Here is a 26790-nt window from a genome sequence, read left to right on the forward strand (position 1 = left end):
ACAATACACGTCTTCCACTTAATGGCCAGTTAATATTGTGCTGAACACAGGCCAAAAGATTCAATAAGCCACATCAGTGTCTACTGTCTGTCTACTGTTTACGTTCATAGCCAAGTGGCTAACGAACGTAAACAGAAGTTTTCACTATCCTAATGTTATCTTGTTTCAGGATACATGTCATAATAGCTGCCATTATCCAATGTCACATCTGCTTACTTGTATCTTTTGCTCGTTTCTCCTCCTCTTTTCTCTTTTTTCTAAACTGAGCACCTGATGGATTTGAACTTTTCTTGTCCATCTTCCATTGGTGTTAATTTTGCACTCAATATCAGCATCCATCCCCCAACCAGAGAATCATCACAACATAACCTATTAGTCCTACACCTTAGTGCACAGATTCAGTTTGTATAGGATTGTTTCCCCCTAATATTTCACACAACCCAGGAAAAAAATAATTAACTTAATGGGCTTGGATTGATAACATTGTGAATGAAATGTACTCTGTTTTGAAGCAGCTCGCTCTCCTCTCCTTTCGGTTGTGTGTGAGACTTCAGGACAGCTCAGCAGCAAGCAGGCGCACAGAGGGCTCTCTGGCTCACTTTTTGTGTATATGTGTGTTATAGAATTTAGAAAACAGGTCGGTGCACATTATAAGTCTGTATCACAAGGTCTTGTGTTTTTGTGTTTGGTTTATTTTTATTTTGCTTTATTTTGCGAGCTGGTTATTAGATGCCGTTAGAGCCAGCCAGAGAATCTCTCCTCCCTGTGCGGCAAGCAGCAGGCGGCAGGGAGGGTGCACTTACTCCCCGCAAAGTGGAAAAAAGTAAAAAACAAAACAAAAAGTGTTTATCAGTTTCATTTGTGTCTGTATTAGATGGCATATCCTTTGACGTTTAAAAAAAACCCAAAACGTGCATGCATACTCAGTAATTCGCGTCAAAGTGAGTTCTATCCAGCCGACCTGGTCCACCACCCCCTCTCCCACCACGAGGAGTTGCGCTTTCATTTTCACAGGAGAAGGAGAAGCACTTCTTCACTGAGCGGGCAGAGCACTTGGATACATTAGAGGCTAAACCAGCATATTAAATCGGATTTGGGGAAAGGACTTGCGAGTATCACCGCAAGAATGAGGCACAGCGAAGTTTATCTGCTTGTCACTGGTAAGTAGATTAATATATTGCCTAACAGCGAAACGGTCCAGGGTTCGAATCCTCCATCTGGCCGGGACCTTTCTTTGTGGAGTCCGCATGTTTTTCTGTGTTATTAGAGACTCTCTAAGGTACAATATAAAGCGACTGTTGTTGCCATTTTTGGTGCTATATAAATAAAATTGCATTAGAATAGAATAGAATAGAATAGAATAGAATTCAACTTTATTGTCATTGCACATGCACAGGTACAGGGCAACGAAATGCAGTTTGCATCCATCCAGAAGTGCTTTAGTGATATAGATATATTACAATATATATTAGCAATAATATAGATATTCGAGTATATTACAGAAACGGGTCTATTATGGTATGTTATAATGTACACGGTATGAAGTATGTTGTGAATATTCTATAACTATAAGTATGTACAGGCTGTAGTGAGTACAAGCTATGTACAGGCTATGAACAGGATATAAATATGAAAAACTATACAGAATATGAAATAAATAACTTTACAGAATCTGAGATATACAGCTATACAGAAATGGGAACCAGAAAAGGCTCTAACCAATCTGGCGCCCTAGGCAAGATTTTAGGTGGCGCCCCCCTACATCAGCAGTGTAGTGTAATGTTGTAACAAATAATATTTCTATTAAATAAGCTTTACTTTGCATTTTAATTAACGTGGGATTATTTTTTGTATTTAGAAATAATAGTACCAACTTCTTCTTCTTTTTTTTTTTTTTCAACATTTGTGGCACTGGCACCCCCTGATGGACGGCGCCCTTAGCATTTGCCTATACGGCCTATGCCGGGCCGGCCCTGATGGGAACTATGCAAGTTGTAAACAGTTGTAGGATTAAAGATTATCGAATGTACAGAATGATTATTTACACAGAGCTATACAGTAGTGCAGTTAAGATAAGTGAGGGTGTAGATAGTTTCTACAGAGGCTATATAAAGTGCTAGTGGTTGTGAGTGGTGGTTCAGTCCATGTTATTATTGTGTTTGAGGGTACAGTTGTCCATTGTGGGTGTGTGTATGTTCAGTCCATGAGTTTAACGTGGGTCAGATGTCAGGAGGCAGAGTTCAGGAGTCTGACAGCTGTGGGGAAGAAGCTGTTCCGGTACCTGGTGGTCTTAGTCCGGAGGCTCCTGTGGCGCCTCCCAGAGGGCAGGAATCCCAAATTAATTAATTAATCCCAAAAGCAGTGTCAGTGGGAGAAACGTTTTGTCACAATGACGAGTCACACAGTGGTTTTCTGTGTTAGTCCTGGGACCTGCTAATGATGTGTTCAGGCTGTGTCTGCCCCAGCTGGGATAGGTTCCAGAGCAGGGGTAGGCAACTCCAGGCCTCGAGTGCCGGTGTCCTGCAGGTTTTAGATCCCACCCTGGGTTAACACACCTGAATCAAATGATTAGTTCATTACCAGACCTCTGGAGAACTTCAAGAAATGCTGAGGAGTCATTTAGCACTTTAAATCAGCTGTGATGGATCATGGACACATCTAAAACCTCCAGGACACCGGCACTCTAGGCCTGGAGTTGCCTACCCCTGCTCCAGAGGATGGATGGTAAACTGCAGAAATGTGTGATGTGCTTATCTGATGTTTGTTATTGTTAAGTACTGTGGACAAAGGTTGAACAGGAACTGACTTGAAGTTTCAGTGGGTGAAGTTTCAGTGACCTGAAGTTTCAGTGGCTGGCGAAGGACATGATGCCAGTCTGTGCTGTTACCTGGAATAAGAGCTTTTGTCCTAGCTCAGGGGTGTCGGACTCCAGGCCTCGAGGCCTGGAGTCCGACACATGTGTTCAACACATAGCTGGATAAAAGATCACCCCTGCACAGAAACGAGCCATCACTTCCCCAAGCACCACCTTACAGATATGATGCTATCCAAAGTTATGTAACTGAGTTTCTTAGTCTTAGTCCAAGTGTTCTCCACCCATCCACCCCCAGCAAGAAAATTAACAACAGACTAAACAATTTTAACTCACAGGAATATAAAAAAGTTTTTTGACCATTAGTGAATCAAGAAAAATTAAGAAGATTAAGAAATATATTTTATTTAACTAAATTGGAGATAATTTATTTGAATTTCAGGATCGGGACAATGCCTCGTACACTTTCCCAAAAGCCTCAGTTAATCTTTATGCCATCTGCCATTATATTCTAGAAATGCTGTCAAATCGAAATGATGTCTTCCTAGCTCATGAAATGCTATAAAATTTTTCCCTGATGCTTATTTTTGATAAATTATTCCCAGCAGATGATTTTTTTAAGTTTGGTTGGCCCTTTGGGCTTCTCCATCATTCTTGTCCAAGAACTGTGATGATCAGCTGTAGGTAACATTGTTCTGTCACACAGGTGTGTGGGTGTGGAGGCATGCACACAGTTGTGTTTTTTCAAGGTATAACATTGCAGTGATGAGTGTTCCCATCTGCTTGTCTTTTCTTAGCAGCTGCATTGGTGGTGCTTTGCTGTGGATGGGACATCAGTTGCAGTGTTACTGAAGATGCTTATGGGACCCTTTACACTGTTCCAGATTTCCAGGCAACCAGATGTATCTACTCCTGGATGAATAGTACTGTAGGTTCAACATGCCAGAGTTTCTTTACCACTTTCACTTGTGCTACTGGGATTCTACCTCTGTTAAAAAGCCATAACATAAAACATGCAGGTGTTGGTCATTACAGACACAATAGGAAAAGAAAAGAAGCAACTAATGTTATTATTAATATTTAATCAGTGTTGTGATTTTGTCATATGTTGCTTTCAGGGTCATGTGCTGGTGAATAATAACGAGACGGTGACTGGCCTGGTGACGAACAGCAGTATCAGGACTCTTCTCACCCGTGCATGTTTGAAGCAGGTCAACTACAGCCGTGACTGCGTCTCTGAGGTGTTACACTTTCAGCATTTGTACTGCATGCTGAGAAACACATGGAAGAATTTAATGCAGACGTGGCATTTTAATACAATTTCTGAAACTAAAAGCTATGAATTTAATTTATGAATCTAATTTTATTTAATTCTAGACAACTAAAAGCTTACTCAATTTCTCTTTCTGTTTTTCTGCTTAGGGGATACAACACACAACCAGTTGTTTCAGTGAGTATCTCTCTACCTGATTTTCTAGACATATAAATGTTTATTACCATTGATATAAAATGTTTTCTAACGCAAGAATATCTTGTGTTTACAGCAGGCTGCAGTGGAACTACTAACCCTCAGAAAAGTGAAGGTAAAACCACTACTTGTATGAAATTAGATTGCAGTTAGGTTTCGAGTTGTATCTTTAAACAGGTGTGAAAAGTTTACAAGAGATCCATCCATCCTCTTCCACTTATTCAATTCAGGGTCAGAAGTTGGCTGACAGCTTTTCACACTCATGTTCAGACCCATATGAGATAAAAACTGCTTTTAATGAAATTTCACACCTTCCTGCACATTCAGAGTCCCTGTTATTGTATGGTTATGCACAGTGTCCCCATGAGTCTCTGGCTCTCTTTTCATTCATAACTATCTGTTTAAAAGGTTAAAACATACTCACCAAGGTGACTAATTTCAGCTCAGCATTATGTGTTCTACATCCTGTCTTTGTTAGCATAAACTCTTGTCTCTAGTTACAGTGCAGTTTATAGTATCAACATCTGGGACTCTCTGCCAGATCAGCTCAGCTATTCATGTGTAAATAAACATAAAGGTGTAAATTAACAGTGTATGATTTCACTTTTAGTAAACCTGCCTCCTGGATATTGTTTATTGCCACTACTCTTAACGTGTGACGTGTGTCAGTGGTAAAATGAGTGTCAGTGAAACAAGAAGCAGATGGGTGGATTCAGGTGACAGCATGTCACAACAGGTTGAAGGTGTCTGACATTTAAACAGAAAGAAATCTGACATTTTAGTTTAGGTGTATGATCTTATAAAGATGAAGGATGGTAGAAAACTGTGTGTTAAGAACATGCAGCACCTTGAGGGAAATCTTCACCATCTTAAGATATCAAATACATAAAATTACCCTTTTTGTTTAGAGGTAGATGAAAAGTTTGGCTAGGAGGTATCAATCAGTTCACAATAGTGAATATGTGTATTTCCTAAAATGTTACAAGGCTAATTTGAGTGAAAAACACGATTTACTTTAGATTTAAATGATGCATGAATTGCACATCTTGGATCTTAGGGAAAGCAATTAACTGTCAAATTTATGTTAAATTAACATAAAATTAATAGCAAACTCATTTTCTTTGCTTTTGCAGGTACACCTTCTCACTGCTGGAATACATTTATCACGGTCTTTATCATGGTTTTACAACTTCAGTGTTTGTCTGCAACCAGCTAGAAGATGGTTCCTCCAGTTTACCAGCTTTAACCCACATGGCAGCACGATCTGAAATCCCTGTCTTGCTGTTGTTCATACATCATTTGTTCCAGAAGAGAGTTTTATATTAAAAAAAAAGGAATTTTTTTTTTTGTTTGTTTCCCCTCAACATTTCAAAGCTAGGAGATCACAAATTGATTGGTCAGTTCCCACAGTATAGGGTTCACTTGGAAGAATTGAAGACGATTGATTAAGATATAGAAATTAATGTTTTTGGCGATTAGATGATCCATCAGGGCAGAACAGAATCCCAGCGGGATAGGATTTAGGTCAGGACCCCCCGGAGTCCAGACGCTGGTGGTGGTTAAGAGGAAGACTGGGGCTTGCATCAGCTCAGCTCAGCTGAGGTGGAAATGACGAGGGTGGGTGTTAGATTTGTATTGTTCATTGTCATTTATGCTTAGAAGTATATAATCATTTGTAGATTGAAAGAATGTCTCATCCTAGGAGGTCTGTAACAATTCTGTGTAGCATGAAGTGGGGGGTGCTTTCACTCCTCTACAGAGTGTTCTGGCATAGATCACACACCTCCTAGGAGAGGTCGTATCTTCTCTTGCTGATATATGGTATAGCAAACACACGTATATCTGTTTGAGTGTAAGAGCCTTTTGTTTAGAGGGACCGCTAGACTCCTGGCACCAGCTTTGGGGAGCCTTCATGGGGTCACACTCTGACCCCACACATACTTGCACAACGCACAGGCAAGGTACTCTTTGTGTGTGTATGAAACATCATATGTTAATGAACCTATGCATATTCATGTAACCACAATAAAACGAGTGCTATGGGGAACCTGGCTGAGAGTCTGACGGAGGTCAAGTGGGTGGAACGACACTTGGCTCCAGGCAGGTCTCCCTCATGCATGAGTAACACAAAGAACTTTGCCTACTAGTGTCTTACTTTTTGCTGTGTAGTAAATTGTCTTGAACGTTCCAGCGAATAGGTTTATGCTATGAACCTATCAGCGGGTTGCACGAAAAAGAGTCTGAAAGGGAGAATGACAGAGAGCACAGATTGAAACCATCTGAAGCAGAGGTTGAGGTTGACTAGAGTAATAATATCAGTATTGAACATTATGTTTTATACAGAAAAACAGAACACCCAGGAAAGTAGGCATATGAGAGATTACTGACCGTGCTTATTGAACTTAGACATAAGTGTCATTATGATGATGCAGGAAGAACACCAACACGGGGCTATTAGACCAACCATGAACAAAAATGGCATTTTCCATAAAACCTGCAAGACCCTGTTTTTGACAAGGGCCTACTATATGGTGCAGCCTAAAGGCAGAGTTGGGTTGCCGAGGCCAGAATGATTATCGGCCTTCTGCTCACAGGGTGGTGGGTGTTGGAGGACAACTGCTGATCCCAGTTAAAGCAATCAACATGTAAAGAGTACCTGACTTGTGGCATAACTGGCTCTGGCCTTGGAATGTATGTTTTATCCATGTTGCAAGTGGTACACTGGACTGTTTTGTCCTTCATTCTTTTATGATTGTACTAATAAAATATATTTTACAATTATTTTGGTTGTCATCTTTTGCCTACAGCTGAGATGGTTGCTCATACCTAGAATCTGTATAGTAAACAAGCAGAAACAAAAAAACAAAACAACATTAGGGGACGTTCAAGTTCATATGCATGTGAAGGCAGACAGCCCCATGAGAGTCTAGTTTAAGAGGCATTCTCAAAGACACATCACACATTATCACATGGCAGCTTCAGGAAATGATAAACACTGCTGAATAAAAATACATGAACTCACTGAGTGATTATTTGAGATCAGTTCATTTTTTGGCAACTTTTCAAATGGAAGCGCTGCAATTTCAGATCCATTTCTATGTTATAAATGACCTCAGTCTAATTTTCAGTGAGGGTATGGTGTCATATGGTCATGCCACTGTACTCTTCCTCTTCATGTTCACATCAGTTCTCCAAAATGCTCCAATAACACTAAATTACCTTGTCAGCAGCATGTTACGGACAGCTGCCACGTCCTCGAACGTCAAAACAAATAAGCTGAAAAGGAAGTTTTGCAAAATTGCTCAAAACAACTGCATTAAATGTGTCACATTAAAATGACTTATGCTCCTGACTTCACAAAAAATACATGACAGTTGACTTCCCTGGAAAAAGCCTGGTGACTCAGCATTTAGCTCAGGTTGAGTTTATGTGTAGTTCGGAAGTAAAAGTAAGGACTGGCAGCATAACAATCAATACCTCTGAGAGTCTTAGACAAGCCCTTTGAAGTCAGTGGGTTTGCAAAAGGATTAGAATAATCAGTCTGTTAAAGTGACAGGTTTCAGACACGGGTCACTTTTTGGTGTACTCCATTTTTGGACATTTTATTATACCTAAAGGGAGCATGGCTCCAGATTCATTTTTAAATTAGACTTCAAACTTCAAGTCTTGCTGCATGAGCTGACCCCAAAATCATCCCTTTTGTATGTTGCTTGAGCTCGGGCTGCTGTGAGACCTGGTCTGCACTGGTGGGGACACTAAAAAGGTAGCTATGCAGGGACAGTGCTTCCAAAATGAATGAAACAGGCATGACAGAGGAAAAATAACTACACCCAACTTTCATCAAAATGGTCATTCTTTTTTTTTTCAACCTATTCAGAATGAAAACATTGCAGTTAACTTTAAAGTTGCTAAGATGTTCAGTAAGATGACATGCAGCAGCAGCAGCTTACAACTGTAGTGAATTTATGACATGAAAGTTTGGCTGGAGCTCAACAAGGGAGCCAGATTACCCTTACCAGTGGAGAGCTGCGCCGCTGCATGATATTACCATTTTTTTTGACAAAGGGAAGCAATTAATCCTTTCTAAGTGAACAAATCACAAAAGTGCTTTTCCTGGGAAAAGCTCTCTGAGTTCCAGGGAACAGGATCGTCAGGGAGACGACACAAAGACATTGTGTCTGTTTCACTTCCCATTTTTATGAGGTATCTTAGAGGTTTTAGTTAAATTGTATTGTAATGGTGTCATGATCCAGGTGAGCACCTGGTGTTTTTCCACTGCCCTCCTGTGCTCTCCTGTGTCTGCCTTGTGGGCAGAGCCTTGATTCTTCACCTGTGCTGCTCACTTGATATCCATTGACGGCAATCAGCGAGGCTGTGCTTAAGACCTGCGCTGTCATCACTTCTCTGCCATTTTTTTTCTTCTTTCACTTCTGCTTATCATACCTTATGCTTTCTCACACTTCACATTGTGTTCTTGTTTCTGTTTGCTCATTTGTTTTTTTCTTTCCATTTAGGCCCTGAGGGCCAGTCACTGCAGATTTCCCACTGTTGTCAAATGCTTTCCTGTAGGGGATTCTCTATGACATTGCTGGGTTTTGAATTGGGATTATGCAGATAAAACTGAATTAAAACAGGACTAAGCCACACTTACACTGATCTTAGATTTCAACAAGATATATAAACAAACTAAGAGTTATAACATGATATTGAGCCTGATTTAAGTTACTATAAACTCTTTGGTCCTTTACTGGTTCACAACTCTTTATTGAAAAGCCCAGTCATTAGTTAAAGCATACTGTACATGTGACAAAAAATGTTACGCATGAGCAGAAAGAAAGAAGCCATGACTCATGAGGGTAAAAAGATGTTACTCACAAAAACAGTCAAAGACATTCTTAAATAATAATGGCTGCAACTTCCTTTCACATACTGTACATTTCTCCAAAAGACAACCATAATTTTAATAAGGAAAACAACTTGAGCGGCTGTTTAAATTGACACTAAACTGTAGGAAGGTTTTTCAGATTCACTTATGTTGGGTACATCTCTAGTGCAGTTTAGTTCCTTGAGTCTTTTTCTTCCTTTCTTCCTTATTGCCTCCTTTGTTGTGTTGTCTTCAAGGGTGTGTCTCCCCTCGGGTCCATGCAGGACTCCACACCCTGAACGGGAGAGAAAATATATTCCAATCACTTCTTCTAAATGCTCCACTTACAGTTACTGACTTTATGTCACTAGCATTTTTTTTTAAAAGTGTTGCCATGACATCAGACAAGAAGCGAAGTTGCGTAAACAAACTGCATGAATGGTTCATATGACCTTTAGGTAAATTCCATTTTGATTGTCTTAAAAATAGAAGGAGGTTGTATAAGGGTGTGAAGTAAACACCTTTTTTTTTTGATTATGTGTTTGCAAACTGGAAGTTTGCTTCTTTTGAATCCTTTTGCCTTGGGAATTGATACTGTTATATAAAAATATAAGAGAAGCTTCCAGGACCTTGTTGAATCTATGCCATGAAGAATTAAGACAGAAAAAGGGGATCTATTAGGTTTATTAGCAAGATAAACCTAAACTGAATTTGATGTTAGCAAATCACAGCCAGCAATGATTTACTTTAGAGAGATAACTCCTGCTCCCTCTCACATACTGCATTGACATGTACTGTAGTACAGCCTTTCACAAAACAGCCACAACCATAGTGTATTTTTTTCTTTTTAAAAAAGAAAATTAAAGAATATATGTGTTTAAATATGTGTTTATTAGATGACCTGTGTAAGAAACACAATATTTTCTGAAATATCTGAAACTTTTTCTGAAATGGAACATTAATTGAAAATGGGCTGAATGTTATGTTTTTGAGAAATATGTAGGACTGCTTTCTTCCATTTGCGCAACATCTCTAAAATTAGAAATATCCTGTCTCAGAGTGACGCTGACAAACTAGTTCGTACATTTATTACTTCCAGGTTGGACTACTGTAATTCATTATTATCAGGAAGTCCTAAAACTTGCTGAAAAGCCTTCAGCTAATCCAAAATGCTGCAGCAAGAGTACTGACAGGGACTAGAAAGAGAGAGCAGATTTCTCCAGTATTGGCTTCCTTCCATTGTCTCCCTGTCAAATCCAGAATTGAATTCAAAATTCAAAGGTCTTAAATAATCAGGCCCCATCTTATCTTAATGACCTTGTAGTATCATATCACCCTATTAGAGCACTTCACTCTCGCCCTGCAGGCCTACTTGTTGTTCCTAGAGTATTTAAAAGTAGAATGGGAGGGAGAGCCTTCAGTTTTCAGGCCCCTCTTCTGCAGTTCCAGCTTCCAGTTTGGATTCGGGAAACAGACACTATCTCTACTTTCAAGATTAGGCTTAAAACATTACTTTTTGCTAAAGCATATAGTTAGGACTGGACCAGGTTACCCTGAATCCTCCCTTAGTTATGCTGCAATAGGCGTAGGCTGCCGGGGATTCCCATGATGCATTGAGTTTTTCCTTTTCAGTCACCTTTCTCACTCACTGTATGTTAATAGACCTCTCTGCATTGAATCGTACTTGTTATTAATCTCTTTCTCTCTTCCACAGCATGTCTTCCATCCTGTTTTCCTTCTCTCACCCCAACTGGTCGCAGCAGATGGCCCCGGCCCTCCCTGATGCTGGTTCTGCCGGAGGTTTCTTCCTGTTAAAAGGGAGTTTTTCCTTCCCACTGTCGCCAAAGTGCTTGCTCATAGGGGGTCATTTGATTGTTGGGTTTTTCTCTGTATCTATTATTATAGGGTCTATCTTATAATATAAACCGCCTTGAGGTGACTGTTGTTGTGATTTGGTGCTATAAAAATTGAATTGAATTGAACTGAGGGGGTGATGACTCATGATGTGGTGGTTTTGTTTTCAATGGGAATTGTAAAGCTTAGTTTGGAGACTCAAATGAAATACTGACATATCAGTAACATCAGTGGCCTCTCAGTCAAATTGGAATGTCAAAATGGTTTCTGTAGGGTGTCAAGCTACACATCAAAAGTGACATAAATGAGAACAACAGCTGTGAACAATAAATTGATTTAGATAAAAAGAAACAGAAAATAATCTCATGTTGCTAAACTGTCATAAACTGTTGTCATGGCATCAGATAAACAAACAGACATGTAATGCCTGGGTGACTCATCATTCACCTTATAGTTTGTGTATACTTTGAAGCTTCAAAGTGTGTTTGGAGTCATCTTTGTGTTATGCTGTATTGAACAAATATCTTCTTTCTAAACCTACATAAATGAATAGAATGATTTAAGCTGTTATCACGTCTAAGCAAGTCTGATGTAAACAGACTGTTCTTATAAAGCGCTTTTCTACTTTATCTGAGCACTCAAAGTGCTTCAGACAACCATTCACACACATTCACATTGCTTCCTATTTAACATTCACATGCATTCATACTCCAGTGGATGCATTGGATTAGTAACCATGGGGTTAATATCTTGTCCAAGCATATTTGGCATAAATACAGACCGGAGCAGACAGAAGTTGGTGAACTGCTCAACCACCTGAGCTACAGCCACCTTGATGTCAGACTTAACCAGTCCAGCAAGTTTTTAGATTTGTCCCCCATAACTCAGGCATGCCTCTTGTCTTTGGGTAACCACACCCAAAACCACAACATAATCCTAAATTAGCGCACTCTTTCTATCTCTTTGTCTCAGGTGCTCAGTTCAAATTGTCCAAATCTTAACAAAAGGATTAGAAATAGTTGCTCTTGGCTTTTAGCACTAAGTAACTTTAGAAAGTGTAGAAGTGCATCTTATGCGGGTCCTTATCATTGGTTTAACACTAAAGTGACTGTTCAGTGGTTTAAAAACAGTACTTTCCTGTTGTGCAATGTAGCAACACACTTCAAAGTACTTTGTATCTATTGTTTTTAAAGACCAGGGTTTTGCATTTTATGTTGTTCTAAATTCAACTGTACAATAGTGTAAAAAGGCTGAAACAAACCTTTTTTTTGTTATAAGGATTTGTGGTTTTTTTAAACAAGCTTAAATATTGCAACTGGCTTTGCTTTGCTGGAACTTGAAGTCAACTTGATGCTGATGCTGATGTGACGCAGTTACTGGAAAACTTCAGACTTCTGGGAAAAAGAGAACCAAATTGCTACAGTTGCTGAATCAGTGTTTGTTTGCTTTTTTGTGTGTGTGCATGCTAATGTCTCTCTAAAGCACTTTGAATCACCTTGTTGTTGAATTGTGCTATACAAATAAACTTGCCTTGCCTAAGCTATATGTTAATTATTACTGCACGATTGCAAGAATGAGCAATTGTCTGAGTCACCTTTAAACACGTAAGTCCTTATCATTACAAGGGTAGTGATTAAATGTATATTACTATGTATGATAAAAATCTTATAGGTGTGTGTGTGTGTGTTTGTCAGAGGTGTGGACTCGAGTCACATGACTTGGACTTGAGTCAGACTCGAGTCATTAATTTTATGACTTTAGACTTGACTTGAAAAAATGTTCTAAGACTTGTGACTTGACTTGGACTTTTACACCAATGACTTGGGACTTGAATTGGACTTGAACCGGTTTACTTGAAAAGACTTGATATTTTACCCCAAATATAAAATTTAACATGCATATTATATAGAGATTGAAAATGTGACGTCATTCACGGGTAGAACCGCAAAGGATTCTGGGAACTCGTGGCAAGCGGTACTAGCGCACGCAGGCTTTCAATTAAAATCAGTTATACAGCGATAAAAAGAAACACAAAAATGTCAAGAAGCTGTTGTATTATTAACTGCAATAGCCGGTTGCATGACAGCCACGGGAAGCCGACGGGTAAAGAGATCGGTTGTTATCGGATTACGTCGTTGAAGAGAAATTGTTCATGTTTCCGAAGTAACAAAGACGCGACGGATGGCCTGGATTGCAGCCATTCAAAGATCAAATATAACGTCCTAGAACACTCCAGCTCACAGGTTAATCTGCTCCAAGCATTTACACGAAGGTCAGTGTTTTTTAGTAGTTAATACGTCATTTTCATAACATAATTGGTGATATAGGTTACAAGCAAGAACAGAAATTGTCGCGCTATGCTCCTTTATTTATTGTGCATAAATAGTGAATTGTCCTGACACAATATTGCGTTTCGCTTCTGTTATTATGGTACATTGACAAGAACATATACTTTTATTCACAGGATAAAACAGGTTTTTTGTATCACTAATTGCCCAGTACGATTACAGCATACAATATTGTTGTCACTGCTACATTTCTGTGATGGGTACCAGAAATTATTTCCACTACTAATTAATTACCGTTGAGCTCAAAGGTCCTATTAATAAACGGTTAAGGAATGTGTATTTATGACGACAATTTGTGAGACTGGTAAACTTATGATATGTACGATGGTCTTTCGTTCTACACGGTGCATTTCAAGGTCCTGCACCCATCCGGCGGTAAACTGTACCTGGGCTTGTTGCAGTGACCTGAAGTTACTAAACTTCATGAGTGTATGCACTCACTCCAAGAAGCGTATAATTATAAATATGCATATAAATATGCTAGGATGAGATAGCTGACTTCATCTAACTAGCAAATGTTTTCCAGGCTACGTTGGTGATACAGTTTTTTTTAATGTGTATGATATTTTTGTCATGCGATTTTAAAGCTGGTCCTACAACCGCATCCAAGAATAACATGCAGCTTATCTCAGAACTGTCGGTGAAAATTATTCTTGGAGCTAGGTTTAATTGAGCTGCATTTTAAAGAGGTGCAATTTCACAATTTGTGTATATTTTCTAAGTTCACTATTTTGTCATGTGTTGAGAAAAACACAGATTTTAAAATTACATGGTCTAATATTTACATTTAGCATAACTGCAACATTATTTTTTCGTTTGTTTTTTTTAAAGACTCGAAAGGACTTGAAATTCAAAGTTTCAGACTTGTGACTTGACTCGGACTTTTTTACCAGTGACTTGAGACTCGACTCTGACTTGCCTGACATTACTTGAGACTTGACTTGAGACTTGAGGATAAAGACTTGAGACTTACTTGAGACTTGCAAAACAATGACTTGGTCCCACCTCTGGTGTTTGTGTGTGTGAGTGAGTGTGTGTGGGCGCGCCAACACGTGCCAACAATAACTACTTACTCAGGTGTTGTTAGGAAAACTGCACGGATGGATTTAGTGGCAGAAACACACACGGGCACAAGAGAGTTGTGATGCAAGTTTATCTACAATGATGGGGAATATTTACAAGGGAGGGGGCTATATACAGTGACAAATAAAAATGTGCAAGGAGAGCAAAGCCGAAGAGATGAGACAGAGCCAAGGTATGTGGGTGGGCAGATGACGCACCGGAGCTACCTGAAAACGAGGGACAAACAGAGTTTACGGAGTAACGTCGACAGCCGAGATTTAAACTAAAGTGGACGGAGAGAGTTGGAGAGCTTACTTGAAACACAAAACTACAGCTGTAGCAGTGATCACAGACTGGTGTAACGTAGCTCTCCGTCAGGGATCCACAGTAGCCAACACAAAGAAACTAGGCAGGCGAGCAGGCAGCGGAACAGGCTAAAACAAAGTAGAAGCAGGCAGAAGATGGATCCTAAAAACATGCAGCTCAATAGCGTGGAATCAGCAGATTCAGCTTGCACAAACACGTTACCACTTGTGACAGCGACAATACTCCGACACCAGACGTCCGTGACTCAGCTCCATAAAAGCACTCACTGATGACGTCCGATGCGCCGCAGGTGTGCCGGAATGCCATCAAGCCCCGCCTCACCTACCTATGCCAAAAAGGAAAACAAAAACCAAACAACAACAATACACCTACCCACCACCTCCTAACAGGTGTGAGTTAATTGATTATGTTAAAGTGTCATACCTGCAGCAGGGTTTAATGAGACAATTAAAAGATGTGTAGGCAGATGAGTAAATAGAATGAAGAATATGCACTATATGTCTCCCATGGATCCCTTAAACATTGTAACCAACATATGTAATCATCTGGAAACAAAAATCTCATTGACAATAGATGTTTTTATGCAAACCTGTTTGCAAAGTCTGCCTGAAGTTACCACCACTTCACTTCGTGGTTTTTGTAATATCGACTGAAATACCAGCTTCTTTGAAATTGAATGCCTTTCCCCCAATCCCTTCTAATTTACGGGAAATGTGATAAGACACGAAAGCTGCAAACAGATATTCTGACTTATTGAGCAAGCAGAACTTGTGTAAAGGTTTCAGTGGTTTCTGTGAACCACAGAACCCATATCTCTATGATCATTTTTTCTCTCAGTGTGTCCTCACACAAAAAAACATATCACTGAGTCAAGTGCCTTATGCTCTTTCACAGACCAGTATGTCACTTCTAGGTCGTTATCATGCAAACCACTTCACTGAAATGTTTAATTTACAATAAATTGCCACAATTCTTGTCAGGTCACTTGTGGTAAAAGGTGGCTCTAGAGAGCACAGCCAGGGTTAAACCTGCAGTAAACGGGAAAGCACATGACATGTAATTTAATACCCCTCCAAAAGGAGATGTAGTCTTTGCAGTCACAGTAAGTCTGTTTAGCTTCCTTGGAAGAGGAAATACAAAAAAAAAAAAAAAGTTTGATGTTGTTCTGAGGTGCTTTATCGTGAGTCTTCAATGACTTTCCACAAAGTAAATCTTCTAAATCCTCTGAAGTTCAAGACTTTTTCAGGCATTGGATTGAATCTGCTAAAATGAATGGATTTAAATATTGTTTTTTATAGGTATTATTTATAGAATGAATGTAGAATGGCTGAACTAAAAGAATAAACCTTGTCTTAATGTTTTAAGGGGTGGAAATTCCCCTAAAGGGAGCACTGTGCTTTTGAAAGTTCTAAAAGTTAAGTTTTTCTAAAAAGCTCCAGGTTCTGTACTGATTATCAGATGTTGGACTATGCTTATTGTCTCACCATCTGTGAGTGAACTGGTGGTTGCAAACCAGTTTTGTGTGTGCGAGGGGTGGTGAAAGAGCATAACGTTGGTTTTATGCATCGGTTCCTGCAAGCCAAATGAGGTTTTTCATTTCAGAGGCAAGAAAAGCAACTGTGACTTTACCACAGATTGTTTATGTATGAGTCATTTATGCATCATCTATTGTGAAAGGAAAAGTTGGTGAACTAATTTAATGATCCTAAAATTTGGGGGAAGAGTTTATCCATAAACTCAGCAGGTTTCCAAGGTGTCCAGCTGGTCACATGAAAAGGAAGGTCAACGAGTTGGATCCATAGCCTCAGTGTAAGGTTCACTAGGAGTTAGTTTGTACTTTCTTTTTTTTTTTTTTTCTTTGTTTCTGTTGGGTATTTTTTAGCCTCTGGGGTGTATTTTATTAAGATATTTGGCTAGTGTGCTCACAGATTTTTGGTAGACCAGTCTAACTGGAAGGCTGACTAAAAGATAAAAATTACACAACTCCCCATGTGTGATTTATGCCACTTCGGTAACAGTCAGTCACGTCTGCTTTGACTGAAGCCACAGCGCAACAACAAGCAGGTAAACATGGTTCATTGTTTGTGATTTGTTTGTTATGAGAGCATACAGCACTGTGATACAGCACTGAGGAATCTACTCAAGGAAATTATCCTGAGGTCAACGGAATAATTACAAGAAGAACACGGGCCCTGTTCCATAAATAGTAACAGTATTTGAGCTTTGGTACTGTTTTTCACTGCGATGATTGTATGCAAGTGGAGGTTTCCTTAATCCGTCTTGTACCGCTCTAAGATTGTATTGTTACTCTCTTTGCAAAGTTTCCCAAATTAGATACTGTCACTTAGCAAGGGATTTTCTCTTATTTGAAAGAAAAAAGCCTTGATTTATGGTAGTGTTGCTTAAAATATACTGTAAAACTGATTCCTGTGAACAGCAGTAACACATTGTAATGTGTGGTCATATTATGTGATACTTTTTTTTTGTCTTGTGTAAGTTTTTCATGTGTAACTTTGCTAAATAAGGGCCTTAATTTTCACATGCAGTCCATATAACTGACATACCAAGTGAAGTACAAATGTTGGGTGTGCCAATTCTGTTTGTCTTTTCTCTAAACTTTTGCATAGCATGCATCCTTTGCATAGAAGTAAGCTAACGAGTTCACACAGGCTGCTTTGAGTGCCTTCAAAATAACTGTCCACAGTTGTTATATTAATTCTCTTAGTTCTGCCATGTTTGTGCAGAGTTGTCCTGTCAACCTATGTGAAAAAAGAGTGTAACTATTACCTCCGAGCAACCGTAATGACATCGGTAACTTTAAAATGCATTTGGAACAATTGAATGTGTAAAAAAAAGGAGACTTTGCAGAAGTGAGATAGGAAAAAACATTACCTATTGTCTTTCAGGTTCTGCTGGCAGCCAGCTCAGTAGGGGCCTGTTACAACAGCATTGAGAAATTAGAGCGCTGATCTTATCTGCAAATTCCATCTATCACATGACATCTCTAAACATTTCATTTTATCATCAGCTTTGATGTGTTAAATTTAAATACATTTTAGATCACATTTTGGCTTTAGAACTTCATCAAATTTGTCTTTATGAAACCTGTCAAAACCAGTGCACATGTGGTGTTCTTGGTCAATATAACCTCCTGTTATCATTGTAGGCAATGTTGGGCCAAAAGCATGACATCCCACAAGATGTCAGTAAAGCCTCAGATATCTTATCGGCTTCACCAGAAAGTGTGCTTTTCACAAGAAGTGAATAGTTCTGCTTCTTTGCTCTTTAATGCACTGGCTCATAAATATAAATAATTGATTCTACAGAATTCATCATCATAATGTCAATACAAATGAAACATAAATATGTGGAAGTGCTAGACTATGACGGTACAGAGAGTGAAAGCACATCAATATGTATTTACAATTGTTTGTGAAACCTCAACAGTTTCTAACAGAAAGTGATGATATTTCCTGGGTGTGTATGCCAACGTGTCCTTTTTTCTTTTGCTGCTGTTAAATTTTACGGTAAACAACAACTCATCACTTTTACTTTCAGTTTGAAGTAAGAGTACAGAAACGGGGATTTTGAACACACTAATTTGTGTTTGGTTTTGTGGTTAGTGCCTTGGTCTCATTTCATGGGTTGTAAAACTTGCATTTCATGCTGTGCTCAGTTTTACTAAACAGTGACTGCAGACGAGGTTAAACTGGCCATGTTTTTGTATCCAGTGCTGAAGTGTACACCGAATGCTACTAACAATTACACATCTCTGTTTGCATGCCAAACCCTTACCTTGCTGTGGAGTCTTAAACCTAAAACTGGCCTTTGAAGGGGTGTGAAGGAACTGTCATCGCTCTGATGGTCTAAAAGTGTTTCTCACAAAAACAGGTGGACATGTTTTGTTTCTAGTGGTTTCCTATGACAAACTCCAGCTCACTGTCTGCTCTTTCACGCTATATCAAACATATAGTGAGCTTATCCGTTTAGCTGTCATCTTCTCAAAAGTGTCATAAAAGCCATGACATCTGAGAAAATGGGTTACAAAGTAGATTAATGGGATGTGTGTTTTTCATTAAGTTCCATCTGTTTCCACTTTACAAAAAAGACATTGAATGGGATCACCCTGGAATTTTCCCAAGTACACACACAATTATTAGTTTTGTACACACTGTTAAATAGCTGCACATTGTACCATCATTCAGGACACATTTCTGACTCATTTTCCATCTGGACACAACACCCATCCTGCAGATGACTCTCCGAGCCGCAGAGCTGTCAATCACTTCCAGCTTTGGTTGTGGCTCCAGCTCTCTGGCCCTTTGCCACGTCAGCTTACCATCACCTCCCCTCAGGCAGCAAAACCAATTAGTGCCTGATAGTAAAGCAGAGACCTTCTCTACAAACTTCTGAGCTCAGTTTTATTTTCTGTCTCTCTGTGGCCACAAAAACAATTTCCACCATTGACCCGAAGCATCAGAGGTCGAATGAAGAGATTTGCTAAGATATAATAATCTTTTCTTTGCTTCACTTTTTGTGGAAAAATAAGCTGTGGATGGTGGTTCTAAGAGACTCTGCTCGTATCCCTGTGTGCATTTTAAAGTTACTCTGCATGTCTTTAGAATCTGAGCGTGTTTGCATTGCAAAACTTTTCCCCCCCCAGTCTTCTTTATCAAGATGAAACCAAACAATAGCCCTTGTGAATCTGATGTCTTTATCAACATGCATTTGCATCTAAAAAGTGCTTTTTGTTTTTCCTTGTGAATAATCATGGTGTGTTTTTTGCATTGGGCTGACAGGACAAGACTGGCTACTGCAAATGGTAACAAAAGGAAACATTGCCTTTTAATGTCTGTGGCTAGAGCATCTAATCATGAGTTCCCCACAACTCTTACTTAAACACTAAGCTGGTAATTAAGGCCAATCTATCACAGCACTTTGTGGAGTGATTTCAGTCACACAAGCCTAAGAAGAGAGACAGGATTTTTTGATCATCTGCATTAATATTTGTATTTTTCCCATTTTGCGTCACTTTGTATTTCACTGACAGACCGAGAGGCTTCAGGATGAGGAAGATGGCCAGTGCTTACAGATAAGGAGCCCTGGAGGTTATTCGGAGTATCTGTATATACTACATGTCAGCTTGGACATCCACACATTTGTCATTTCGGCAGCTCTATGGTAGGGAAAGGTTCATAGTTATAGTTTGTAATAATGATGATAGCTTGAGAGAGGTCAAAGGTCAAATTTGTATATAGCAAATGGATCCTGCAGAATAAATATGTGGGCCAGGGATAACTAACATATACTGCCTGTAATAACCATCAAACGTGACGAAAGCTGTTTTGGTTGCTCCCTTGGATCTGCATGTTTTATTTGGCCCACACTCCTTCTGACACAGCCTTCCCACTTATTGAGGTCTGGGACCAGCACTAGGAGTACAATAGCTTGGTGAATGTGAATGTGTTAACCACTGCACCATGGAGCCACAAGGATATATCAGATACAGTGATTTTACAGGTCAGAAAGACACTTCCATTGATCAACACTATAATACAACTAACTTCAGCTGTTCACCTTATCACAGTGACAGGAGTTTAATTCTATTTATGCTATTAAATGCAACCTCAATGCACTGATCCAATCATCATCTTGTTGTGGTTGTATGACCACCCTAACCTCTCTCTCACGTCTCTGATATATTCTCAGTGCTGATTGATTGACGAAGGCTCACCGTATGAATACAAACCCGTAGACTGCAGAGCATTAAGATCGCAAGCTGGCTTCTTGGTCCCTCTCTTCTCCTCCCTTGCCTCCATCACCACTGACTTTATCTCTCTGTTGCTTTTAAATCTTTGTTTATTGAGTATAGGATGAGTTGGGAGTTACCGGCAGTATTTTTGCCTTTGTTTTTCGAGTAGTCTAGTTTACCTGAGCTAGTTTAGGCGAGAAGCCTGAATCCAACAACCCAATGTGCGGTTGGTTCATGGTTTTGTTGAGCTTAGGTTCTTGGGTTTTCCTTGTATTTTGGCTTATTTCTGTGGTTTATCTTGTTTCTGTTTAGCTCTCCTGAAAATTCCCTGTTCTCCCTGTTGATGGGGTGTGTTTTTCGACTGTTACCTTGTGCCTTTTGTATGGACATAATTGATAAATTATTAAATATCTTTGATGGTACTTTCATTCCTCCAGCCAGCTTCATTTCACTGACTGATGGATGGAATCCAGTTTAAAAATTTTAGGTTTGTCATTTTGTTTGTCACCAGGGAGGGGTGGATTTGTCTGATAAGTCACTACTGTATGAATATAGAATAGGTTAATCCCCAGGTCTTTCACAACTCACCCAGCAGGTTTAGAGCACTTTGGCACTGCTTAAGCTTTCATAAACAGAAGCGACGTTCCATTTATAGAATTAGAAAGTCATTGTCCATATCCCTTTGAAATTACTCCAAATGAAGGCCACTAGGCATAAAAATTAGGATATGAGTATATTACTGAAATATAGAAAAAACAACAACAACGCCTACAAGGTCTCAGGAACATTAATTTGAGTAGACTGGATATATGTTGGTACATGAGTATATTTTAGCTGTCCTGGGGCAAGTAGGAGTCTGCGTGTTTTTACAGGTTGGCAGTGTGATACATTGCAAATATCCCATCTATGGACAATTTAGAATCAACATTAACTATGGGAGGAAGGGGAGTACCTGGAGAGAATCCATGCAAGCACGGGGAGAATTCTACACATAATTGCCCAAGCTGACCTGGCAAGTCCAATAAAATGAAGCATCTATAATAACCACTGCACCAATGTCTTAAGGTGAAAAGCAGAAGAAAATGGGCTGAATCATATGTGCAATTACAACTTGAATTTTATTGAAAGAAGGAAATCTGAAGGAAAAAGTATTCTAAAGAATGCACACACAGACAGGACAGAACAAACGGAGGATTGCAGCTTGATCTCAGCTGTAGAACAAAGGAAAGATAAATTAAAGTGAACCAAGAGGCTGAATCATCAATCTCTGCAGTGAAACAACAAGAAAGAGATTCAAGAGTACAGAGAAAAAGTGGCAGACAAAGGGTGACAGAGAAAGAAGGAGATGAGAGCTGTCGAGATAGACAAAGACGGACCTTTACTGTCTGTCCCGTCCGTCTCATCACAGCTTCCTTTCTTAAGAAATCCTGAAAAAAGGGAATGCCAACATGACTTTCACAGCTGTCAGAAACATATTCGGTAAAGTTTATGATTCATGTATGCGTCAGATGCACACAGAAGAGTCAGTGCTCATTAGCCTGTGGGTATAATGTCATTCTTTTAGACTTTGGTAAGACTTGCTTATAAAGTTTGGTTATTCGCCAAATGTCAGCGTTATTTGTCATCATTGTAACTGAAATACATTTGCCTTGCCATTTATGTTTTAAATATCTTTATTTTGTCTCTGAACAACACACTCAGCACAAGCATAATTATGACATAACCTTTACGATGAAAGAAATGTCTTGGTTGTCCAAATTCTCAGGTTATGCAGCTGAAAGTGTAATATTTTTGAGAAGATACGTTATCACCTTAGTGGCCAAAATAACCAGCAGGTGTTTAACGAGATCTGCCCGAGAGATCTGGTGACCATTGTCAAGGTATTTAGAAAATAAGGAACAAAATGAAAGTCCAAATGAGTCCAAAACACGGAAAAATAAAGTCAAAATGCACTTTTTAATGGTAGGAAAATGGTTCACACAAATGCCAAGATAACAGGGTCAAAAGACACAGCTGGGGAAACCAGACACAGGTAAAATAAATAAAGACAATGGCAGGAAATAAACCTAAATGCAAATGTAAGAGTGAAAATGAGTAACAGGAGAACTTGACACATGGGGTTAAAATGGGGCAACAGCTGCAGGATCAAATAAACTCTAATGTAGCCAAAAACTAAAATTAACAAGTAAGATTTAAAATATTAATGGACGTACATGAAATTTTAACCTGTAAAGAGATTAAGAACCAAACAGAGAATACTAAATAAACTGAAATGTAAAAGTCTAAAACTCAACTCTGTGTTCAAGACCAAGGACGATGACAACCATTTTCACATCAATCATACTCGTCAAAACATTCAGTGACCTCTCGAAGGTCATCATGATTCTGGAGGAGCCACGCACATCAGCATAATAATTTTTCAGCATAGGATTCATTGACTTTGTTTTTTTCTGCAGTGAGCCTCCTGCTCAAAAGGAAACCATCTGAATCCCTTAGAAAAGAGGATTTAGGTTTAGGTTTTTCTTAATCTGGCTTTGATCTCTCACTCTGACTTTTGAACAAGGCCCAGTACAAACCAAAGGTTATAGATAAAATAACAGGCAAAATGTTAATGGACTCTAACAGACCAGGAGTCAGTTTTAAATGTTTTATTGTAAAAAGTGAGTATTGGAAGTACTGAAGCTTGAGGCTGGCTGGTGACAGAGCATGGAGAGAGACTGGATTGGTAGAGGTGAGTGGGCTGGTGAGGTGATGAGATAGCTGCCAGGCAGCCGATGAGTGGCAGGCTGGCACACGAGCCAGATTTAAGCCACAAAGAGAATAATGAGTAGCACAAAGAAAAACACATGGAACACTGATCGAATGGGTTAGATTAATAGTTAAAGAAGCCTGTGTAGATGGTGACGAGATAATGAGGAAAGAAAAAGAAACAGCACGGAAAAACTGTGAAGGTAAATCCAAGTATTTTGAATATTCAGTTTCAAAAAAAGACTAATGAAAAAAAATCTTATCAGTATGTGTAGGAATTTGTTTGTGTTCACACAACATGGTTATTTGAATATTTATGTGTATGTTAGTTGTGAAGCACAACCTCACATTAACCTGAGTAAACAGCTACAGAAGCTGTAAAAAGTGCTGCGTTTGCCTTCTAGATAAACTTCAGAGAAAGGAAACCCTCTGTTATTTAGAGACTTTCTATGACCGCATTACTGCAATCGGCAATCAGTCTTTCACTTACTAATATCCCCACAGGAGGAACAACTCCCAGCTAAATAACAGGATGAACAAGATGCCATGGCTTATGGGGTGACCATGGCTCAGGGGGTTGGGAAGCGTATCTGTAACCGGAAGGTCGCCGGTTCGATCCCTGGGCTCTCTGTCCTGGTCGTTGTGTCCTTGGGCAAGACACTTTACCCTACCGCCTACTGGTGTTGGCCAGAGGGGCCGATGGCGCGATATGGCAGCCTCGCTTCCCACAGTGTAGCCACAGGGCAGCTGTGGCTACAACCGTAGCTTGCCTCCACCAGTGTGTGAATGTGAGAGTGAATGAATAGTGGCATTGTAAAGTGCTTTGGGTGCCTTGAAAAGCGCTATATAAATCCAATCCATTATTACAGCTTCTACTGCACAAAGCAAAGACAACAACTGCAGAATCGGTCAAAGAGAAACAACTCAAGCAATGAGTTTAACACATTTCTTTAACAAATGTCTCTCTCACGTGTGTCTATGTTTAGTTTATTTTGATTAATATAAACAGTTGGAGCAAAATGCTGAAAAATAAAATACATGCCATATGAAATTGATATACAGCATAGCAAACATACCAAAGTAGCGCAGTTATGTAAACAAATACATTCTTCTTTAAATAACAAAGTCAAAAGAGCATACTTCTTTGTGATTCTAAACCAAAATCTTGCAGTTTCGTGTTGAATACCAAAAGGTAAAAAGATAGCACTTAAGCAAAACATCATGACAAAGTAGACCAGTCTCAGTTTCGTAAAGAATATGCTTAATAAAAGCACATGAATTCACGATAATCTCACAGAAAGAGCCACAGACCCACAACCATCAGTCTGCATCCGCCTGGGGGACTAGTTGTTGCTGTTTTGTTTTTTGTGCTTTATTCTGCAGTGAGCTACACCTGTGCCCAGTGATCTGGGCCACACAAGCACTGACTGACACTGGCTCCCAGACTTTGACCATTTCAGTTAAAGCATGATTTCATTCATTCATTAACTAGTCCATGCATACATTATACAAGTGACCTGCTTGTAAACACATGCTTTGTTTTCTAAGTTACCACCTTGTCTTGCCTCTGACTCAATGTTTTGTCCTGGTCTACGAGAAACTGTGACACTATTACAGAGCAGGGGCCCGTTCTTCGTACCTCGCTAAGTAGGTTAGCCGGATTAGATTGTTGACGATTTCGCGTGATCCTGGATCAGTCGGTTCCCCGAAGCTCATCCGGGACTTGCTGTCATAGCAACAGAGCCGTAAGCGTAAACCTGCTCGGGAGCAGGTTTACTTTATGTAAACAGGATTAGATCGCGGCCATGCAGGTATGTCCGCGTCATCATACGAAAGCAACAGCGACATTCCGCCACCGTTTCACCACAAATAAATAACATCAATGTAACTAAAGATAATGCAGCACTTGATCCTTTTATTGATTCCACACAGATACATACAGGTCAGTCCCTAAAAAAAGGGAAATGTACGAGTAATCACGCTATGGCATGTAGGTGATCACGCCAGATGCAACACACATTCCACAGTAGAGGAATAGCAAATTACGTCGTGTAATCAAGATGACAGACCACGGCTATAAAAGCGAAGGTGGAAGTGGGAAGTTTGTCGCAGCCATGTCCTGTCCGTTTCTACGCGAGCCACCCATTGCGGAAGGTGCAAGAGTGATAAGGAGAGTGTTCAGAATCCAACGTATATTGCGGGATAGACAGGATCCTTTAGCACAGCGCGACAGTGTGCTCATAGAGAGATACCGATTTTCCCGTGAGGGTATCATCTACCTAACCAACTTGCTGGATCCCCATGTTAAGAGTACCACCCACCGTAGTCGGGCATTAACAACTGCACAAACTGTGTGCATTGCCTTGCGCTACTTTGCGAGTGGCACGTTCCTGTACACTTGTGGAGACGCAGAGAACGTTGGGAAAAGTGCCGTCTGCCGGGCCATTCGCAAAGTGTACCTGGCACTCAAGCATTTCCTGGGTGTGTTTGTGGTTTTTCCAAGCCACTTAAGACCACAGGTCGTCAAACAGGGCTTTTTCGCCATTGCAGGTACAGTAAATTGGATAGTGAATGTGATGCAATCATGACCTATGTCGGTAACTGTAGCTCCAACGTCCGCAGGCTTCCCGAATGTGATTGGCACCATAGACTGCACACACATTGCGATCAAGGCCCCCCCAGGCCCCACTGAAGGGGACTTTGTCAACCGAAAGGGGGGCCACAGTATAAATGTGCAGGTGAGCAATACTAACACTCCAGATGGCAATATACGATGGGAGGAGTGTGGTCACACATAATGGAATCCCACAGATGGTGTGTGACTCGATGTGCCATATCACAAATGTGGAAGCAAAATGGCCCGGATCAGTGCATGACTCACGGATCTTCAGAGAGTCAGGGTTATGCACATCATTTGAGCGTGGTAAGTAAAAGAGGCTTATGTTGATGCCACATACTCATGTCGGGCCTAACATAACAGCATTTCTTCATTACACAGGGGCCTACGATGGGATCCTCCTCGGAGATAGAGGTTATGCATGCAGGCAGTACTTCATGACACCGTTCCCTGACCCCAACCCTGGGCCACAAACCCGCTACAATGCAGCCCTAGCCAGGACAAGGGCACGCATTGAAATGACCTTTGGGCAACTGAAGGAACGATTCCAGTGTCTAAAACGCCTGAGGGTTGCACCTGACAGGGCATGTGACATTATTGTTGCATGTGCCGTACTGCACAACATTGCCACCATCAGAAGAGAGAGGACCCCCGTGGTGGAGGTGCAGCCTGATGATGACCTCCAGCCAGTGCACCTGGACCAACCTAGTGGCAGAGCTGCACGGGACAGGATTGTGCAACACAATTTCGCATAATAAAAACATGACATGACACATTTTCTATTGACGTTTATTTGAGCATCGTTGTCTGTCCCACCACACACAGGCCAGTCATCAGTTGCCTGGGAAAACAGAGCATGTATACTGCGTCACGCAGGGTCAGCAATAGTGCTCCGTATGAACATGTATTCCTACTTACTCTGGAGTTCCTTTTGAAGC

The 26790-nt window shown here is 40.1% G+C and overlaps 2 protein-coding genes and 1 long non-coding RNA gene across 4 annotated transcripts; 2 read left to right on the forward strand and 1 right to left on the reverse strand.

Annotated features, from left to right (window-relative positions):
- The first annotated feature begins 801 nt into the window (after positions 1-801).
- LOC309720880 (uncharacterized protein) lies at positions 802-7061 on the forward strand. 2 transcript variants are annotated; one of them, XM_082558077.1, is made up of 6 exons: positions 802-1160; positions 3610-3740; positions 3931-4053; positions 4235-4262; positions 4357-4395; positions 5414-7061. In XM_082558077.1, the coding sequence occupies exons 1-6, from the start codon at positions 1127-1129 to the stop codon at positions 5494-5496; spliced, it is 438 nt and encodes a 145-aa protein (XP_082414203.1). In that variant the 5' UTR covers positions 802-1126; the 3' UTR covers positions 5497-7061. The 2 variants fall into 2 exon arrangements, with proteins under 2 accessions (XP_082414203.1, XP_082414204.1); XM_082558078.1 differs by having other exon boundaries at positions 5493-7061.
- A 1980-nt stretch (positions 7062-9041) lies between these two features.
- LOC309721001 lies at positions 9042-14981 on the reverse strand. Its single transcript, XR_014280625.1, has 3 exons — positions 14724-14981; positions 14420-14635; positions 9042-9439 (listed from the first exon to the last, which is right to left on the reverse strand). It is a non-coding gene; the product is annotated as an uncharacterized lncRNA (long non-coding RNA).
- A 10213-nt stretch (positions 14982-25194) lies between these two features.
- Positions 25195-26790, forward strand: LOC309719940 (putative nuclease HARBI1). Its single transcript, XM_082556366.1, has 3 exons — positions 25195-25973; positions 26047-26158; positions 26234-26790. The coding sequence occupies exons 1-3, from the start codon at positions 25827-25829 to the stop codon at positions 26605-26607; spliced, it is 633 nt and encodes a 210-aa protein (XP_082412492.1). The 5' UTR covers positions 25195-25826; the 3' UTR covers positions 26608-26790.

Source organism: Aulonocara stuartgranti (genome assembly GCF_965226115.1).
Source record: "Aulonocara stuartgranti genome assembly, chromosome: 13".
Lineage (NCBI taxonomy): Eukaryota > Metazoa > Chordata > Actinopteri > Cichliformes > Cichlidae > Aulonocara > Aulonocara stuartgranti.

Bases quoted from the DNA above. Each gene is read 5' to 3' on its own strand.
- LOC309720880 (XM_082558077.1), top strand. From the start codon at position 1,127: ATGAGGCACAGCGAAGTTTATCTGCTTGTCACTG. The intron at 3,741-3,930 runs GTAGGTTCAACA...TGTTGCTTTCAG, and splicing joins ACTCCTGGATGAATAGTACT to GGTCATGTGCTGGTGAATAA. The intron at 4,396-5,413 runs GTAAAACCACTA...TTGCTTTTGCAG, and splicing joins TAACCCTCAGAAAAGTGAAG to GTACACCTTCTCACTGCTGG.
- LOC309719940 (XM_082556366.1), top strand. From the start codon at position 25,827: ATGTCGGTAACTGTAGCTCCAACGTCCGCAGGCTTCCCGAATGTGATT. The intron at 25,974-26,046 runs GTGAGCAATACT...GGAATCCCACAG, and splicing joins GCCACAGTATAAATGTGCAG to ATGGTGTGTGACTCGATGTG. The intron at 26,159-26,233 runs GTAAGTAAAAGA...TTCATTACACAG, and splicing joins ATGCACATCATTTGAGCGTG to GGGCCTACGATGGGATCCTC.